Here is a 20,948-nt window from a genome sequence, read left to right on the forward strand (position 1 = left end):
CTGTAATGTGCTTCGATAAACAATCATCCGTCAATTACATCTGTATCTATGCAGGTTTGAGACAGAATAATGAACTGTATTCTTTTGGCAGCATTGCTTATTGTGAATAAGAAGGGAAATATCCTCACATTTCATAAAGTCTTGTTGAGAAAGCGAAAGAAGCTGAAGGATATTACAGTGTTGTAAACACTTATATAGTAATACATACAAAATTACTATTTTCTTTATCATCATCACTATCATGATTATTATAATTATCATAAAAATCTTGCCATTGTTTCTGAAGCTGCAGCACGTTTTCAGGTTTAGACAGTTGCCCAAATAACTTTAAAATAGTTGTCCTCGTCAGCCACCGTAGTTTTGCATCACTGAGCTAAAGTTGGCCCAATCCCAATGCCCTGAACCCTCACTAACATAACTGATGTCACCTGGTAAATGGTGTGTTGAGTGTGAGCGGCTGCAAGGGCTTGAAATGGTAGAAATATGAATGGGATCACGTTAACTTGACAACGTTCTAACATGTTGTGTACAATTGTGTGTATTTATTTTATATTTTTTTCTCCTGGATTTGAATGTCTTCCAGAACAAAATGAAAATACATTATTGGAGAATGAACCAGGTGTGTAATGTAGTCTCTGCTTGCATTCCTCTGATTTCATGTGTTTTTATGTCTTAAATCCTGAATGTTTGTGTAAATATAATATGTCAAGCTGAACACCCATGTGCCATCAACTTTGTTTACATCTCCAACTTCCCATAGTAAACCCATGTTTACCAACAACACTATGAATTGTGGGTAATTCCCCTGGGCAAAATAATGCAGACTTACAGAAAGTGTTCATAAAAGACTCAAAATGTCTGCAAGAGTCCTCAAACACTTGCTTTATATGCCAAGATGGAAGGACACAAATACTTCCATTTGCTCTGCAGCCGCTCTCCTACAGGCCTTGTGCGGGGTCATTCTGGCATTCGGGTTTGAAGATCCGCTGCACGCACCGTCCCCGGCCACCAGCTTTGAAGCCCGAAGGAGGATAAGGGACTCAACAGCTTCCTTGCCGTCTTCAGAACCGATGCTTTTGGACTTTTCCGCTGAGTCAGAGTCCTCCTCAGCAATGTCTCCGTGCTCTGCAATCAGGCGAACTTCATTCTCGTCGGGGGTCTTTCAGCGGGGGACTGCATCGAGCAGGCTCCCATGGAGATGGTGTGTCCCTGGGTGCTCTCAGGGGGATAGATACGTGTCCGTTTTCTGGAAACTTTAAATATTCTATTGTCTTTGGACATGCAGTGCGTTTCTGTATTTGGTTGTTTTTCTGTATTTGTAGTTTGTGTTTTTTCTTCTAAATGCCCTGCATATGATGTCAAATTGGCGCATCGTCTGTTTGCATTTTCTTAATCTGCAGTTGTTGAGCTCTCAGGGCCACCATATGTATTGCCTCCTACACAAGTGTTTTCAGAGTGATGCAGGGCTACTGTACTGCACAGTTTTCAAAGCATTTCAATTTTAAGAAGCATGGTCAATCATTAACTGCTGTCCTTGGGAAACCATTTATTCCATTCAGGACACATCATGCTTTTATACAAAAATATTCCAAATACTGTACACTGGTTCTCAACATTGTGCAAAATCTAAAACACATATTTACAACTCCAGTTAAAAAGGGAGAACGTCACTGACGGAAGAAAAAACAAAACAAAGCTAATCTCTGTGTGTAAATGTTAATACTAATTTAGATTGATGAGATTTAACCTGGACACGTTGAAATGTTCTGATCAGAGTCAACAAACCTACTGGATCTGAAAGGCAGACAAATAAAAACATAGTAAAGAAAAGGTTTGTGCTGAAGGGAATGCAACGTAGGAAATGGAATCACATTTAAATGTATAGAAACAGGCATCAGGTTGGAACTGTACAGTGTAAAGTGTAAAGAACGTACGTAAAGATTGAAATTTAACATTTACGTGTTGCGTTGACTGTAAAATGCACACATTGTGTAGAAGAGCTGAATCTACGTGACAAATGTTTCCAGTCAAAGAAAATAAAATAGTTACCACCACGCATGTTCAGGCTGATCACTGAGGTTAGGTCGCCAGAATGTTTTTTTGTAGTTTTCCAAAGGACACAGTGTCTCGTCCTCAAGGTTTCAAAGAACTATTCTCGAAGAGAAATAGTCTTTCCAGTTTCCATCCGATAAAAAGTGCGCCGCTCTCCCGACATGCATACGTGGCTATAAGATAAACCTGGTCCTCTCACACAAACACTCTCCACCGTCCCATTCATGTCCAGAGACAAGACTCTCGTCCACATTCAACTCCTCAGCAAGTCCCGCACCAACAAGTGTTCCGTTTGTAATTACAGTCTTTCAGGCCACGGTGTTGGTCGGTGTTCATTTCATTTGCAGGAGCTTCATCTTGTTCCCTAAAAAGAGAAAAAGAAAACTAATTAGTTGTTGGAAATGAACCTTTGAGAGGAAACATTTGATGATGGAGCAACGCTTACCCAGTCCTTTAAGAAATTTGTTCACACCGCTTGGCTCCGGCTCAGGGTAAGAATCCAGATACGCGGCCACTCTGGCCTCAAAGAGACCTGGGAGACAGTCGGGAGACAGTCGGGAGAGTTGAGCCACCAAGGCAGCGTGTGTACATTGCCATAGCAACTCAAATAGCTTTTGTTTTTGCCGTACTAACTAAAAATACCTACGCTAATTCAATCCATGCTCTACTTTGTAACCACCGTGGTGTCAAAGCAAGTGACTAATAGGCCAACTTGGAAAAGAACACCTCCGCTAAGTGTTACGCCATGTTTCTGACCGTGAGTAACCCAGATGTGTGTGTGTGTGTGTGTGTGTGTGTGTGTGTGTGTTATTCAGTCAGGGCCTCAAGCAAAAGCTGCTTCACTTTTCATTTCTCTAAACTGGGCATGTTGGCTTTGGCAGTGGTAGGAGAAGTACTCAAAAAACGTTTCTTAAGTAGAAGTATTAACTATCAATACACTACAGTTAAAGTCCTGCATTCAAACGTTTCCTTCAAGTAAAGAGAGAACGAGAGGCATTATCAGCACATGTGATTCAGCTCTCTTCAAGGCGGAGCCTTCAACTCTAATAGGATGCTGGATAGTTTCATTCATAATTGTGCATCATATTTTAATAGTTATATTTTGTGAGTCAAATCTGAATCGGCAACGTAACCAGTGACACTTCTCTGTCAGGTACATGTAGTACTACAATGTTTTCCTCTGAAGTAGAAGTACACAGTAAGTAGCAGGCAATACAGTTGGGTTGCATATTTTTGCTTTGGGGGCCTATCGCTACTTATTTTCTGGGTGCAATGAGTTATAATAGTAACATATTAGGGGTGTAACGGTTCACGGTTGGGTTGGGTACGATACAGTGGAGCCACGGTTCGGTACGGTTCGGTACAGTAGAAAAATATAAATGCAGAGAAATGGACTTGATTTTAAAATATATTTATTCATTACAACTAACATCATGAAGTTATTCTTTGACTTTGAACAATGATGGAACTATACCTGAGTGACCCATCTTCTGGGGTGTCTTCTTAGCAACACATCAGCATAAAACACAAAAACTGCTCCTTAATGTTATGTAGTATTGTTACTTACATCTTGTATTGTTACTTACATCTTGTATTGTTACTTACATCTTGCAAAAGAGATTTTTAATCTCAATGGGACTACCTGGTTCAATAAAGGTTTTTTTTTTTTTTATTCAAACGTATTTGGTTCGTCATGCGTACCGAACCGTGAGCCTCGTACCGAACGGTTCAATACGAATACGCGTATCGTTACACCCCTATAACATATACATATTGTTTATATCTAAACACCATAATAAACCTACAGCGGATTGGGGCCCCAGGTCCAGGTTGCCTAACGGTAGTCTGCTCCTGGTGTGTTTCTCTGAACCAGAGTATATTTCACCGGCGTTTCTGACCGCGAGCAGCCACGACTTGGTGTGTGACAATACCATCTTTTCTTACTGTTGATTAAGTAGTTACTGAGTGAGAAGAGATTTCATCTCCAAGTTTTGTTTTGTCTTTTAAGAACTGGTATCAGTGCACCTTAATGGAAACAGAGAAAATAGTCCCCATTGGACAATATAATGAGCCGTTTCATAGTCATGTAAGCAAAAAAGTTGTCTTAATCCTTTGCATTTGTTTTAAAGAATCAACCCTTATCACGATTACCTCTCGCTCCTCCCTTGCGCAGCTCTTTGTCCTGAATGAAGCCGGCAAACATCTGAGTATCCATGAAGAGCTGCAGGAACTGGCGGACTCCGCGGGAGGGGTGAGATTTGCGGAAGCCATCGCGCTGGACCTCCCTCGTTCCGTTGGAGGACTCGACCATGTGGAGGGGATAGTGGCCCACCAACTCCACGAAGAACCGAGCAAAACCCTCCGACACCAGAGAGCTCAGGTCAGCCGGCTGACCTGGACGGGCCACATTTTGGAGGAAGACAAAACGGTAAATAACAGACTCCAAAAGAGATGAATTGTATCGTAGTTTTACAATCAGATTTAAGATTAAGATGAATTAACAGTATCAACTTAAGACTCTGCAGCACATCTGTTCATACCAACCTCCACATCTGTCTCCATCCTCCTGTCTCAGGATATCCTCCCTGTCCTCCAGGATCTGCTGCAGCGCTGCCTGCAGTTTGCTGGGCAGGATGCAGTCTTCATCGCCCAGCTGTCACACATCACAGGAAAGGTCAGCAGCACTCGCATGACGCCAGTTTCAAACATGCATCCCAACTGTCTCTCACACGATGTCACAACATACGTACAAAAAAATACCCAATGCTGTGAAGCACTGAAGGCAATCTGTAAGTATTTTTGTCATTAACCCATTTCAAATCCAATGTGCTCCTGAGCTAAAACACCAGAACGTGTGTCACCGTCTAGATATCCCACCAACAGACGACACTGCGTTTGCCAAGTCATCTTTACGATGACGAAATCCGTGTCACATGCCGAGGAGGGAGGCTACCAGCAATGTTGAAATCACAGTTCTGTATTTGAGATGAATATAAATCCAACTGAACAAAACAAACACATTCATCATTAATTGAACAGACTATTCCTGTTGTATCAGCTGTAAAACAGCCTTCCTGTTTGGTTTGAGCTTACGTACCACATAGCCTCATCTCTGCAGAGCTTGTGGGCGTAACATAACGTTCTCTCTGTCACCCTCAAAACATGCTGCATACAAACAAGGGACAAGTGTAGGCAACGCCATCTTTCCCCCACTGGCACCACACCTATCATTCATATTATAACGCCGCTGTGTGTACATACCTGAATGACAAACTTGTCTGCACACAGATCCACTATGAGCACCTGGGAAGACAACGAGAGGAAAGAATGACAGTTACTGGCTGCAGGAGTTTTCACTATTTCGCAACATGAGTTACAAAGAAGGAGGGGTGAGAGCCTGAGCAACGGTCTCTTGAGGGCGTTTCTCAGCCACTACTCACGCACAGTGGAAGCCACTTACTGGTTCTGTTTGGGATTCATTCACAATATGCAGGAATGGTAGGGCCAACAGATGGCACTAAAACCTCTATACACACACAGACCTGTCTTGATAAACAGGAATTCTAAAACGCAGGTGGTGATTTTAAGACATTTCAGCAGAATTGTGACCGGACCGACCTCCTCGATGGGCAGCTCCAGCAGCTGGGGCAGGCAAGGGGCCAGCACCCCAATGAGGAAGGGGGTGGGGGAGCAGCTGATGTCCAGCATGCTGGCCGGTAGCACAGGCACGAAGGTGTGCTGCCAGGTGAAGGGATACAGCAGCGCCAGCACTGCATGGCTGCACCGAGACAACACACTGCGGTGAACGGGGGCGGAGAGAAGAGGTTAAAACAACCACTCTGTTCTCACACGGATCACGTGACACAAAGATATTAATCAAAGCACACAACTGTAAATGTTTTCCAGACTGGAAGAGCTTTCAGCAAACAATTCTGGTGTATCAAAGAGTTCTCCCAAAATCCAACTGATCTATGCGAATGCTCTCAGTGAGACTATCTTCTACTGTTTCTGGTGACACTCCTTGTCCCTTTACAAACTGATGTTATTATACTCCTCTGGGAAAACCCTGCCAGCCTTTTTAATAACTTTAAACCAATTTATCAATCAACATTTCCTCTCCAAAAATCTGTGTTATAATGTTATTTCTGATTTTAGACTGCTTTAACATGCTACTGACTCCATCACAACCATCTCATTCTCAATCTAAGCACAGCGTTGAACATGGCTGATATCAGCTTGTTATCAGTATCAGCGTGTATATGCGAAAAAATGAATTGCAGCACATATTGTAGTTCTTGTAGCCTTCACTTTGAATGTGGCAGTTTACTTAATCAAATAAAGACAGAATTTGAAGTATCCTATTCAACTGGGAAATGTCCTGCTGAATAATAAGCAGCTCGGGATGGGTCAGGACCGGTTGTTGTTGGTCCTGTGGAGCCCTCTGAGACACTGTAAGTGATATTGGGCTGAACAAATAAAACCTGACTTGACTTGCTGTTGGGAAGCTTAGCATTGAGGCCGAGCTACACGCATATAAATAACACTGGCACTGGGCCTGTGTGACGTAATCAAGCATCAATGGGAGTTTTTTTAAATTGCAGATCACTTTTATATATATATATAAACATATATACACACACACACACACACACACACACACACACACACACACACACACACACACACACACACACACACACACACACACACACACACACACACACACACACACACACACACACACACACACACACGTGTGTGTGTGTGTGTATATATATATATATATACATACATACATACATACATACATACATACATACATACATACATACATACATACATACATACATATATATATATATATATATATATATATATATATATTTAAATATATACACATACATATTCACATATATATATAAAATACACATATATATATATATATATATATATACAGCGATAGTTCAGTGGCCCTGCAGTGTTTCGTGTTACCACGGCAGTACCTGAGTTTGTCAGCGATGAAGATGACCCGCCTCTCGAGCAGAAGGGAGGCAAACACCTGCAGGAGGTTCCCGACACTGAGACACTGCAGCAGACTGTCAAAGTCCACGTGCTCCAGCCTGGAGTCCACTGGCCGACACAGAGTCAGTACCTGGCAGAGCAACGAGAGCACAGGGAGCCAGGCTGAGTGTTATTACAATGCTATAACTTGTAGTTGTGAAGACTAGCTGCTCCACACTGACTCTACCTGCACTACTGTCAGGATAGAGCCACAGCTCGAGCTAAAATGACCATTTATTTTCTATAAAAGTTATCAACCGCAGCTTGAATCTAACACAATGTTGTTAAAACACCACTAACAATAGCGTATGTTCATCACAGAGGACAATAATCTGCAGTCAACAAAAATGCATTTTCATTTAAATTGTGTACATATTGATTTGGCAACATGTTCAGAATTTTGAGTTTTACAACCTGCATGAAAAGACGCCCAAAACAGCTTTGACACGAGTTGTTAAACAGTTCTTTTCAGCTTTAAACGGGTCATTTACTTCACTTGAAAATGTTCAAGCTTTACTGACTTTTTAAATGAAGTCAACCTGCTACAATTTACAGTGACTGTTAAAGCAAAAACAGACTCTTCAGATAGATTCAGGTGGAAGATGCAGTTTTGAACCACAGAAGTGGAAACTTAAGTCAGCATCCTCAGAGCCTCCCGACTGCTGAGAGAGAAGAAAGTAGTGATTCTGCAGCATTTGGTCTGAGTTTTGGGAAGAGTCATTCCCAACTTATTTTGAGTCAGCAAACAGTAATGACTAAATTGATTATGGTTGACTGTTACAATACATTTAGCTGTCCCGACATGAACCCTTTCAAAGCTGAAATAGCTGTCCCCTATTGTTTGCACAGATAACCTCCCAGTGTGAGTCACTCTGAGTGTGCAGGAAGGAGCGGTTAGGAGGAACTAAACTACTAATTAACATTTCCTCTCTTGGTTTCAGGGTTACCTCATTCCCAGAGCCAGGGATGAAGCTCTTGATGGTGACTGTGCGTCCAGGGGCTGGAAAAGGGGCCTCCATCACGCTGCGCATAAAAGGGTAAACCAGCGCTGGGGAGATCTCCCTGCGCCTCTCGACCTCCTCCAAAATCTGGACAGACGGAGAGAGACAAATCACCGCGTGCACTGAAAGAACTCGTGTTGATGAAAGGAAGACGGGTGTGACACGGCTGCATGCGTTACAATTTCCTTTTTTGAAAAACACACCCAGGGATCGCTCTGGATTATAGTCTGGAGTGGCCCCATTCCATTTTAAATCCAGCTCCTTTCATCTCCCTACAAAAGGCTTCCATCAGCAGAAAGAAGGGTGCAGGTGCATTGTGTAGTGGCCTCACCTTTGCAAAGAGGTTGAAACAGCCCAGTTTGCTGACAATACAGTGCACCTCAGGAAGCCTCTTCCCTTTTCCAATGGGCTTAAAGAAACAGACAGTTTCATATGACATCAAGCAGGGAACAAGAGATCACTACGCCAAAACACTCATTAAGAATGAACATTTAACCAAACAGAGCACGACCATGTTCTCATCTAGAGACTACTTTCTGTTGTATTGTGTCCAATAGTATTTTCAATGACTTGGTGGATTGGAAGGAAAACAAATCAGGAGTCGAAGGTCCAAACTTTTAAGAATAGAATAAACACAACAACAAGAGAGCTCAACAAGACGAGCACAGAATACTTGCAAACGTATCTATGTTGGCATATATACGCCACATCATTTCTACCTAAAGCGCGTGTTTATAAAAGTGTCTTAAAGATCTCAAAGCAGCTCTCTTTGTGAAGCAAAAGAAAGGAGCAAAGGATGAAATTCTTCTTGCTCTCTGTCATCAATTCAGAAGTGGTTTACGGTCTGTTATTCACATAGACTGATTCAAATCTCCTCAGAGATGTTGAGTAAGCATGTGGCGGGTTTCCATGTCGTCACACACACACACACACACACACACACACGCACACATAGACGCTAATGTTCTACACTCACCAAGATCTTACAGCAGTAACAGAACATGCGGCTGCCGTCCTCTCCGGTGAGGACAAAGGAGAAGGTCTCACTGTGAACGGAACAACATTCAGACACAGGAGAGAGACAATGATGTCATTTAGATCTTTAGCACCGTAACAAAACCGTATGTAATAGTTTGTCTAAAAGCTGTAAAAAGAGATAAATATCTCCACATGTAAAGGCAGAGCATTCAGAAACAATATAAACACAGGTGAGTGTTATTTATCTGCACTACAACAGATAGGTGTTTAAAGACAGAGAGGTTGAGTAAGTTGAGATCATAATCCACATTACAACAATGAACCACACCCACAAGTTACAAAAAAAAAAAAAAAAAAGACTCAGAGTATTAATTTGATCTGTTGAAATTGTAAAGATGCCCATGGGGGAATTTATGGGTTACAGCAGAGTATATAAATAAGAAAAGAGGAAATGGCAGTTTGAAACATAACACAACTGATAATTACAGTGAAAGAACTAAAGCTAAACACGGAACAGGAAGGAAAAGTTAGACAACGTTTGTCAGAGCACATGAAAGGTGCGTGTAGAATAACAACAAAAGCAAATGCAGACATGAAGGAAGAGATGGAAGATGAAAACGTAGCTGTGCCATTGGCATAGCCCTTGTGATGCATGTAGGAATGTGTCCATGTAGCATGCTATGAAGCTATAAACAGTAGTACTGTAGTGCATGTGCTGACCTGGGCATGTGTGCGGAGGGCTTCCAGTCCTCCGCGTCGGGGAAGCAGAACTTGGGGATGACCTTGAGCTGATCCTCTGCCTCTTTGGAGAGCCGGGACGACTTCTCAAACTGAAACGAGGGAATCCAGTTAGAGCAGCGCTCCTCCAAGTGACTTCCTTGAATCGGTTAAAGAGGGCCCTCGTGAAATCAGAACTCATTTAATTGCATTGAAAGATAATTTAATAGAACATATATTAATCAGGTATATTAAGAATGTCTTGTGCAGGGTGTACTTGTTCAGAGTATTTTTACATGAGCACTTGTTCTAAATCACCATCAAATAACAGTTAGTCTGCTCCCATATAGGTGCCCGAGACAAAATCTTCTCTAAAAATGGCCAAATTTAACATGACAATATTTTAAAATATAATAAAAAATGGGAAGAACACAAATAAACAACTTGCTTCATGAGTGCTCTTGACTTATGTAAAACTGAAAAACTCCCCTTGAAATGATTCCTCATTGCTCTGGATGAGAGTCATGCTCCTTTAATTCTACCAAACAAGGTTATATCTTGGACATGACATTGTCCTAATTCTACAGAATACCATTCAATCAAAGCACTATGACTAAACTCCAGTTATGTCCTCTGCCTGGGAGAAGGGTAGGGTTATGTTAAAAAACTCGTTCCTAACCAGTTTGGGGAACTGCTGCGTGATTTCAGGGGCGTAGGCGTTTCCCGAGGAGCCTTTTCTCAGCGACACCACCACAAAGATCTGGAAAAGCTTCTGCTGCTGCAGCTGGATCAGGTCTCTCTCCAGGGTGCGGTAACCTGGCCGACGTTTCAGTGTAGACTGGATGTAAACTGATCTCCTGGAGCCTGATGGACACCACACAATGAGACTAAGCTAAATGCTTGTCCTGGGACAGATCACATCCAGCACACCAGAGCAATACGAGGCTTTTCAAACATCAATAAACATGAAGTATAATTGTATAATGCTGATTACACAGTGTCCGCAACAATGGTCATGGATAGCTGGTAGTCTGCGTCCTACAGCAGTGGTATTATTTGAGTTTATTAAAGTTAAAACAACATTTCCCATGAGCCTCTCTTGCGAGGAGGATGTTGCTTGGCTGGTCTTGGTTTTATTTGACTTCTCTGAGAGGGCTTAACAGAAGCAACAGTTGCTAGGCGTGGCTTTAAGGACGGCAACGCCCACCACTAAAGTCCGCACTCATAAATCTGGACGAGTATCGTTATATGGATTATCATATGGTTGATAGATGGATTCGCATAACATCTGGCAGAGACAGATGTTCCACAGAGGATGAAATGTAAACACTTTGGTGAATCTATTCAAGAGCCCTCATCAGGTCAAAACTAAAGGTTCATTTCTCGCCAATGCTTTGGTTTATGGCCAAATACCTGAAAAACATGAAATCGAATTACCGTACTTATTGCTGATTAGAAAATGTTATCATGCTAACATGCTAAACTAAGATGGTGAAGATGGTAAATATTTCCTAGTAAACAGCAGCGTTTAGCTCAAAGCCCTCTTGAATGCTAAATGAGGAATTGTTTCTGCACTAGTCTCGATGTCCCGATCATGTACAATCAGGTGCATTATGGTCCCGCTATGGTTGAACATGATTGGACAGATACAGATTGGCCTGCATTGACCGGAGCTGATCCACTCTTCAGAGATGCTATGAACATTTGTTTTTCGATGCAGCCCTGAGAGTTACTGTAAAGAAACATTACAGACACAATAACTCTACCGTGATACCTTTGGTGTTGTCCTCGGGGTCACTCTCTGTCCCACTGGTCTCCTCTGTTGTGGATATGAATTAGAGAAGAAGGGGGGGGGGGGATTAAAGAGAAGCAGAGGAATGGGGAAGACTTGAGAAGCCATAATCAGATGCAGACAGTCAGTCTTTGTTTCATAATCAGCAGCTTTGCCAGCTGCAGCCGGCCTTGTGTGTACCATCAAAAGCTGGGTATTTCCACAAAGAGGCTCAACTTAATCTGACTGAAGTGTTGACGTGAGTGACATTTGAGCATATGTGACAGTGTGTGTGTGTGTGTGTGTGTGTGTGTGTGCGTGTGTGCGCGTTACCTCGCACTGGGACTCCCTGGTTCTTCACCCTCTTCCTCCCTCGCTTGTCATCAAAGATGGTCTCGATCTTGTTGACATACTGAGTAGTAGAACACACACACAGGTACTTGTCAGCCCCGTAATTTCACAGCCATTATAGAATCATGATTACAGGGAATCATGACATAACAAGCCACTAAGTACATAATTATATTATAGATGTTCTTCATACTTCATTTTAACCGTACATTCTTCGGTTAATGTCCTGAAAGAACACAGTTGAGTAGTGGACACAAGCCAACTAAGGCACATTAATAGGTAGAGTTGGGCTCTACACACAAACAAACACATACAGGAAGCCACAGCTTATCTTTAAGAGGACACACAGCACACTGCCAGTGCAGCAAGCCAATGCGTGTGTCAGTGTATGGAAAGAAAGTCAAATTCCATAACTAAGACAATGGTAATGTTGAGCAGAAAAATACATAATGAGGTGTTCTTATGTTCATTATCTTTAATGGACATAATCTGTAATAACTCAACATAATAACTCTGTTTTGTTATTGTACCTGGTCGTTTAAGTTCCTCCCCCCCCCCCGTCCACGCTCTTCGCACTGCCATGAGTCCTTTGTAGGAATTAGCGTGTTCTGTGTGAATTCTCATGAAGTGCATGTTGCTCTACCACTATCTGCTTTCTCTCAGCATCCCTCTCCTTCCTGCTCAACAAGCCTGCTCAACTTCAATTACCAGGATGTACGCCATGCAATTCACATCCATGTCTTCATGATTTAATCCTGTTAGACATTTCTGTGAAATTGGTATTTAGTCTGTGAATTCTTGAGCTATGGGCAGAAATGTGTTTTTGTGAGGTCACAGTGACCCTCGACCACCAAATTGAAATCGGTTGTCGTCGATGTAAAGGCATCGTCACAGAACATCTCGGTCAATCACACGAGCACTGATGCCATGATCCACCGATCGTCTACCTGAGGCGTCCTCTGTGTTGTTTGCGTGCTAGCGCGCCGCGGTGCAGCTGGTTTGGGAATATCTGCAAGTGTTGAGGATTTGGATGGTGCGGCCGTCGGAAACCTCTTCCTCTCCACTTTGCTCGCGTAGCCTTGCAGCATTTGGGGTTTATGCGGCAGCTGGAAAACAAAAAGTCATCGCTTGGTTGTTGGTAATTACATCGTGTCAAACTACAATACTTCCTTCTTTAGGCTCATTTTATACACCAAGTAACAACAAAAAAAATGTTTCTGGAGTGTGAAGAGGAGGCATAAACGGCTCCCAGTACCTTTGGCCTTCCGATAGGGAGACACATGGGAGATGGCTTGACATCCTCATAGGGGGTATCTCTGGTCACTTCACCTGGGGGAAGACAGAGCGATGGGGAAAAGATAAGAGAGGCTGACTGGATGTTTCATCATCTTTTCATTTTACTGCAGTAACACCATGTGTCTAAATCCATCATTGGAGGATGCTGAACTGCACCGGCTGATGCAGACGTCTAAAAAGCAATGTTCTTTCACTACCTGTCCTGATTTGGAACAAATCTGCATATTGTACAGCTGTGCCGTCTTTTGTTTTGGATTACAACTCAGAAACTGTACGATCTGTTGGAACCCGGGAGTCGATCTTCAGTGATTTTTCCTGATGAGGTCACCGGTCCCTGTACAGCAGGGGTGTCAAACATACGGCCCGCGGGCCGGACCCGGCCCACCACGTCATTTTATGTGGCCCACGAATCCGCCAGCAAAAAAAAAATAATAATAATTTTTTTTTTTTTTTTTTTTACAAAAATTTAAAGTTAGATGTGAAAATAAAAATATCCCCATGGTCGAAATTATGAGATAGAAAGTCGAAGTGATGAGATGGCATGTTGTCTGTGTGCCGACATTAAAACTATCACAACAGGTGGACAGGAGATGCAACAGCCCATAAAGAGGATTTCCAACAAGTTTCTCAACATGCGTACTTCTCTGTACTGAAACGTCATCAGTCTCAGCCCAAGTACTGTTCCAATTCAAAGTTCACATCGAGCCAAGCACGGCCCTAATGCCCGGATGTGGCTCGCTCTGCCCATTTTACCCGGGATGCATCGGAGGTGACTTGTCTGTACTTGGGACAGCCAAATATCCCAGAATGCATTTTGCACCAGCAACAGGAAACAATGGCGGAGGAGAAATCACACAACTGGAAGTACGTGTTGTGGAAGTCACAGATATCCCGGGAAACTAAACTAACTATGTTAGGAGTACCGTAGTTACATTTACACCGTCTTACATTTACAACCGGCCCTTTGATGCTGATGTGGCCCCAGAGTGAAAATGAGTTTGACACCCCTGCTGTACAGCATCACTCTTGAACAGGCTCCGTTATGATCATATAAAAAAGTTCTAAACGGGGCATTCAACCAATGGCAGGCACCCTGCAGTCTTTATGACTTCCTGTCTTTGTCTCTTTTTAAACAAAACCAAAAGGTGTGTAAAATGCACGACAGCCAGACAGTCGGCGTAGTGATCAAAAGCTCCCGAAGTTCATACGACTCAGGGAGTTCAACTTACAAACGATGTCCTCGTAAATGTTGTCGTCGGAGTAGGCGTGATAGAGGCCGTCTTCGCCTCTCAGCGTGCCTCGCTTCGCCGTCAGACGCGCCGCATCCTCGTACTCAAAGGACTTCCTGTGGCGGGGAGAGGGAACGGGAAGGCAGTGAAGGAGAGGGGCCTCGCTGCTGTCCTAAAGATAGCCGCCATACTATTGTTCGCTCTTTTGTATTATGCTCAGTCAGCGTCCCGCCACAACATTCCATACGTCGATATCAAACGCAGCAAGACAGAGAGAGAGTGTGACGAACTGTCATGAAAGGAAATGTCTGCCCATCTGGTGCAGAAGTTGTTTGAAGAGCAAAACAAGGAAGAAGACTGTGGCAGGATTTAAAACAGACATGGCAGTTGGCAGTATGACAGCTGTCATAATAACAATTAAGTCACAGTGCAGCTTTCCTCTGATGAAAACGTCAGTGGAGATACAGATCTGTTTAGTCAGAGCAGATTTGCTATCATCTAGGTCTGGTTACAAGCTCAGTGGAGGTTTGATGTGCTTGATTTAAGTTGCTTTAGTAATGCACAGGAGTGCTGGAACAGAGACTTTCACATGACTCAAGGTTCAGTGTGACGCAGTGCAGAGGGCCATGGAGGAACGTGATAACGCACACGAACGAATGACAGCTCATGGCTTCCTCTGAAGCCGGTGAACAAGGAGCCCTGTGCGGCAGGAAGACTGGAGGTGAGGGAAAAGTTACTGGCAGGAACTTAACAATACAAATGTGGAGGTGTCTTTTTCATCACTAGGTGCACTGTTGCCAGATTGGGCTACTTTTTATTTAGTTTGATTGAAAGTTGCTTTGGGCATCTTGTGATAATTTGGCCAACTTGTTCTACCATTTGGGCAGTTTGCCCCCAACTAAAAGTGAGGTTGTATTCCAATAAACGCACGAATCTCTCCATGAGTATGATGATTGAGACTGACAGGGCACTGAGCATGTCACTTTACTACAGCTAGGTGTCTTATTCAGATGATTATTCAGTCATAGCTCTGTGATAAAGGCTTTCATCTGTTCATGTAAGTGAAGACAAGATCATTTTGTTATTGTAACTGTGGTTTTGGAGTTTGCCTGAACAGCCTAATACAATGTTTTGTTATTTATAAGGTGTCTTCTTGCACTTACAGTCAGACACACAACACAAGGTCCATTCCAGGTGAATTTGGAAGCGGTCCTCATAAATTGACCCAGTTTATTAAGTACACAGTCCTGCTATAAATGTCACCTTCTGAAGATTATGATATTAATTCAACTGTATTGTAATTTTGGAGGATGCAGTCTGTGGTGTTATTTAACTGTATAACATGATAATGACAGATCATTTTTGCCCACCCCCTTTATATCAATGAGGGTCGGCTAAATAACAACTCTCAAAAATCATAAATAATATGAGGCTTTATATGGTTTTTGTTCTTTAAATTTCTTACTAAAAAATGTGAATACCTTTGCATTGTATTATCATAATGTGTTAACAACTCCTGGACAGTGTTTAGATGATAACGACAGACATAACAGTTTACAGAGAGCTGCATCATTAGGAGTCAGGCCAGCTAATAAGTCCTGATCTCACTGTGTGCATGGGTACAAGTTATGTTTTGTCTTTAGTGAATAGAGAGAGAGAGCGAGAGAGTGTGTGTGTGTGTGTGTACTGTAGATGATGACCCTGGACCCGTGGCTGCAGAGGAACTAGGCCACATCCACATAATAGAGAACAATGCTGCTAGGTATCATGTGACATCACACCAGGACGCCGGCCAACAGTTTAGACTCGGTTTCCTCTACAGAACCGCCCCAAAAAACACTGCTGATAGACGAACTCTGAAGCAGGATGTTTGATGTGCATTTGTCAATTTCCTTATTCTGTCAGATCAAATAAAGCACTGCGAGAAATCCCATCCATTTAAAGCGCTCTGCATGGACTCACCTGTTCTTTTTATGCCTTGAAAGCCCATTCGTCTTCGCTACAGGACAGGGAGGCGGTGGGAAGGTGGGTGGGTGGGCTACCCTCCTGCTCCTCGTGTTGGAGTGGCTGTTATGAGGGGATTTGCTGTCCCGCCCCGCGTTGTTGCTGTTGTCTCCCACATACTGGAATGTCCGCAGAGGCTTGGGAGGAGGCTGAGCTTCACCTGAGGACCACCTGCCTTTCTCCCAGAGCAGTCGGTCCCCCTCCAGCTTACGCCAGAAACCCCGTGAAGTGTAGAAGTTCCCAGCAGGCATGTTGTCTTCTTGGTCATCGGTCGACAGAGGTAGATGTTTAGAAACTACTTCAACATCCAAGATGCGATACGTTTTTTGGTCGCTGTTGGCGGTGAAGATCCGTTTACCTGCGGCGACGCTCTCCACTTTGGGAGACGCAAACATTTGCGCTGCAAGTGGTTTAATTCCTGGGGATGTCGTGGGAGATTCAGTGGAAGATTTCTGCAGAGGTTCTGACTTCCTACCAACCACACCATATCCAGCCTGTGCTGGGGCTGCTCGAAAATCTAAGCCCAGGGTCATAGATTTGGAGAGGTAAGGCCCCCCTCTTGATGCCTCATTGGGACATCCGTTACCCAGGAGTTCTCCAGACAGAGTTCTGGATACGGTTGGAGGATGTGCTCTCGCCCCGGCATCCTGGCTGCTGCCCTGCTGACTGCGGCCCTCCCACTGGGAGATCTTGTCCTTGATGTTGCTGCCCTGCTCGCGAGAAGGGGGCCTCCCTGACTGGCGGCCCTGCCGAGCCACAGCGTCCCCTTTCTGCGGGCGATTGACTTCACCACCCCCTCGCCTGCCCTGCTCCAGCCTCAGAGCCAGCATGTTGAGAGGGGGCAAGCGAATGCATCAGGGATTTCCTCGAAAAGACAGACAGGTCGAAAGCCGAGTGATCTGTTCCAAATTAAATCCAGAAACGATAAGAAAAAGCAGGAGCGCCACAAGGTGGATGGATGTAACTGATCCTTTATGTCTGTATGCTTCTTATTGTCCTAGCAGAGTCACTTCCCCCCTTGTCTCCTCTTGTAAACAACCTAAAAAGAACACAAGACACAAACAATGACCCATCAATCACTGCACTTAAAAACAAGCCCAGGCAGCACATCGCAGGGTCAAAGGGATACCGAGGCACCACAGGAGGACACGGATACTTTTAAAGCAGCACACATCTGAAGCAGTCTACAGCTTGTAGGAAGGGACAGCGAGGAGGCCAGGAAGGACGGGCTCCTGTCGGGGGTCGGTTTCCAAAAATAAGTCCCGTAAGAATAAGGAAAGACAGCAGATTTCTGCTGCTGTGTGTCTGCGTCCTGAACCGCCCCAGCACCCTCCTCTAGCCTCAGGGGAATTCTTCCTTGTGTGTCACTCTCGTCCTTAACCGCATACCTGGCCAAACACGAAAATGTCAATGATCAAGCAAAGCGTTGAATCAAACTTGGTGTTCTTGCAAAGCTGTCTGACGGATGAAAGCGCATTTTAGGTGATTTTAAAGAGCTTTAGAGGAAAGACAAGACATTACCTCCAAGGCATACATGAGGAGCCAGTGACAATTAGGTTAATGATGGAGAACACTTTCACCACACCTTTCTACGCAGCGGAATGAAAGCTTCGATGGTTTAGCTATTTATCAGACGCTAGATAAAAACATACGGGAACCCTGATTAACTGATGCCTTTGTGCAAGGATAAGAGTCTGTATGGTATGGAGCTATAATTTACCAAGTGCTATCAAACACTGAGACCTGGTGTACAGATCTGCAGCGTCAGCCCCCCTGACAGATATTCCCTGAGTTGACATCAATGCGGTCACTGTACGCTCTGGTACTGCAGCTCCTGGCTGGCTGGAACCAAACCATTTGGACACGTTGCACATTAGGACCGAGGCTGGGAGAACGTGGAGAAGGGGAGACACGGTAAAATTCCACTGCACAGCTCACGATCATAATAACTCTATGAGCCGCATTCCTGCAGAGCAGTACAAGAGGGGGGGGGGGGGGAGAATAAATTTAACTGGAGACAGTCGGTCAGTCATTTTTGCAAGTGACGCCTTTGTTTGGGTTTGACCTAAATCAAACGTATGCGCGTGCACTGGAATGCTGCTCGATCATTGCCAGACCACGCTGTGACAATGCATCTCCCAAACTGACCTACTTGCATTACTCGTCTGTGTGCGAGTATGTTGTACAGGAAAGCATGAATTTGAGCTTCCTGAGCCGCAGGATGAAGGATCAGCCGACTGTCCATAATTACGGTGCGGAGAGATTTGCACCCAGTCGAAACCACTGATCTGACCTATGTGTGGGATCATCTGTACTCCAACCCTGTGATGGTAATCGAACAGCGTCTCTGGAACACAGTAAATGCAGAAGTACACCAGCTATACTCAGTTACAGTAACATTTTGCAAACATGTCTCAAGTTGTCAGCTTCCCCTTTCTTACGGATGACAGTTGAAAATCAAGCTTTGTTATTGTCGGTGAGGCGCCGTGATATCAAGCAACAAAGCCGGAGGGTCAAAGTGAAGTTCACTGGCAGTTATTGGGCCGTCAACTACGCAGGACGGTATCCTTTCATTTTCAAGTGAAACTCACTCAGTCATCGACAAGGAGACCAGACAGGCGCACCAGGAGAACCCAGTCATCACCTGACAGCTAAATCAAACCTAATTGCGCCTACAAAACTGCCACAAAACGCCCGAAGAAGTGTGGCGTGACACAACATGTTGTAGGTGAGGTATTGTGCAGCTGTGGTACACCCTCTGCAGTGACAGTTACAGCTGTAATAAAAGAAGATAAAAAGCGTGGGTTTGCTAAATGAGATTTAGAGTCTGGAAATGACTGATCCATCAGCAGCCGCCAGAACAGTTTGTGTGCAACTAAACATTCATTTCGAGAGCTCTGGTGAAAGACTGATTGACCACTCGACAGCATGACAAGGTCCTTCATCTGTTGTGGACACCACTGTCAACAAAGTGAAGATCTTTAGCTCTAAGTGAATGCAGATCTATTATTCAGCAGTGTTCCTGGAGTTAATTGGAGCCTTTTCTCTGACGGGATTAGAGGAATACACATCTCAGATGCTTATTCATTAACTGAACTGCTGTTCCTAAATTTTACAACACCTGCAGAATATTTCCATATCGAAGCTGTAGTGCCTGGTGTAAGGTTCAATGACCACAGCGAACTGTGTGACCTGAAGTAGTTGCTTAATTTCTGGTGGAACATGTGGATCAGTGCAGGAGGGGAAGACTTGCCCTTATATGAAGAAAAAACAAACTCCCTTCAAAACTATAGGAATTTTGAATATTCTTCCATATTGCCAAGTCTCATTTCATAGAAATGAAACTCAATCGCTCCCCTGACTTTTTAGGATGTATAGGGTAATTCGGCCATAACAAAAATGTGAAATAGCCTAAAGTAGCTCACTGGTTTACACGGATAGTCTCCCACCATCAGGTTAAAGTTGTTCAGTTGTCTGTTGGAGGAGGGAGCGATATCATGAACAACATCACTTATTGATACAGATATGTTCGATACTTCAATTAAGCGTTAATAACTACGACGTCTCACTGTATGGAGAAAATGTAACTTAAAAATGTAACGTTAGCCGAGCTAATTCTACACAGTTAAAGGGATAGCATGTAACGCTCATTGGGTTACTGATGTAGCAGAAACTCTTAACGTTACGTTAATAACGTAGTCCGAGGAGTTGTGTGAGAAGACATATCGGAACAATACTACCACCGGAACATCACATGGGAAGATGCATAAGCTCACGTTGCCTGTCTCGTAACTTACCCCTCATCGTTTAAAATTGTGAGCAGAACTCACGTTCTTCCCTCATGTTCCTTTCGATAAAATGAAAAACGAATTAAATCCGACGCTGTTCGCTAGCAGCGCTCACACCGGAGAGGTTAGCGGTCTGAATAAAGTCCAGGCGTTGGAGTCCACATCCAGTTATTTGTAACTTCTTAGAAAATAAACTTGTTTGAGCCACAGACCGTGTCCGCTGTACTAATAACTACACACAGCAACAAAGAGAGAGTCCATTGAGTAGAGAGAAGAACAGCAGAGCACTCCTCGTCCTCTTTCTCCGGACAGTTAGCGTCAAGTCAGCCAGAAAACATAGGACTTCCGGTTAAAACCTTCAAAATAACAACCTTGTCAATCGTAAAACATGTTAAAAACGAAATTATACACGTTGTCTGCACGTTTAACAGCTACATTTTTGTGTTCCTTCCATTTTTATATAATGTCAGTGTTAGTTATGGGTTTAAAGGCAAATGTCTTTTCATTAAAAACTGCAGAAAAACTGTGTTTTTTCTGCTTTAGTGTCTCAATATGTCATTATTAAGACACTAACAATGGCAAAGAACGACACGTGTGAATTCTTATCTGCTGCTTCACGATCAATACAGGATAAGGCCTTTCATAGTACCTGCTACAGACTATGTACCAATTCAAGGTGAATCCACATCAGTTGTTGGAC

At 43.6% G+C, this 20,948-nt stretch overlaps 1 protein-coding gene across 1 annotated transcript; it reads right to left on the reverse strand.

Moving 5' to 3' along the window:
* Nucleotides 1-1,539: 1,539 nt before the first annotated feature.
* dennd2c (DENN/MADD domain containing 2C) lies at nucleotides 1,540-20,539 on the reverse strand. Its single transcript, XM_079273430.1, has 19 exons — nucleotides 20,258-20,539; nucleotides 16,419-17,499; nucleotides 14,457-14,572; nucleotides 13,187-13,260; nucleotides 12,879-13,037; nucleotides 11,914-11,992; nucleotides 11,584-11,628; nucleotides 10,489-10,673; nucleotides 9,813-9,922; nucleotides 9,091-9,160; nucleotides 8,446-8,523; nucleotides 8,061-8,201; nucleotides 7,056-7,204; nucleotides 5,671-5,848; nucleotides 5,314-5,355; nucleotides 4,597-4,705; nucleotides 4,204-4,446; nucleotides 2,498-2,584; nucleotides 1,540-2,416 (listed from the first exon to the last, which is right to left on the reverse strand). Exons 2-19 carry the CDS (start codon nucleotides 17,288-17,290, stop codon nucleotides 2,385-2,387), a joined length of 2,769 nt encoding a protein of 922 aa, XP_079129556.1. The 5' UTR covers nucleotides 17,291-17,499; nucleotides 20,258-20,539; the 3' UTR covers nucleotides 1,540-2,384.
* Nucleotides 20,540-20,948: the final 409 nt, after the last annotated feature.

Source organism: Melanostigma gelatinosum (assembly GCF_949748355.1).
Source record: "Melanostigma gelatinosum genome assembly, chromosome: 8".
NCBI lineage: Eukaryota > Metazoa > Chordata > Actinopteri > Perciformes > Zoarcidae > Melanostigma > Melanostigma gelatinosum.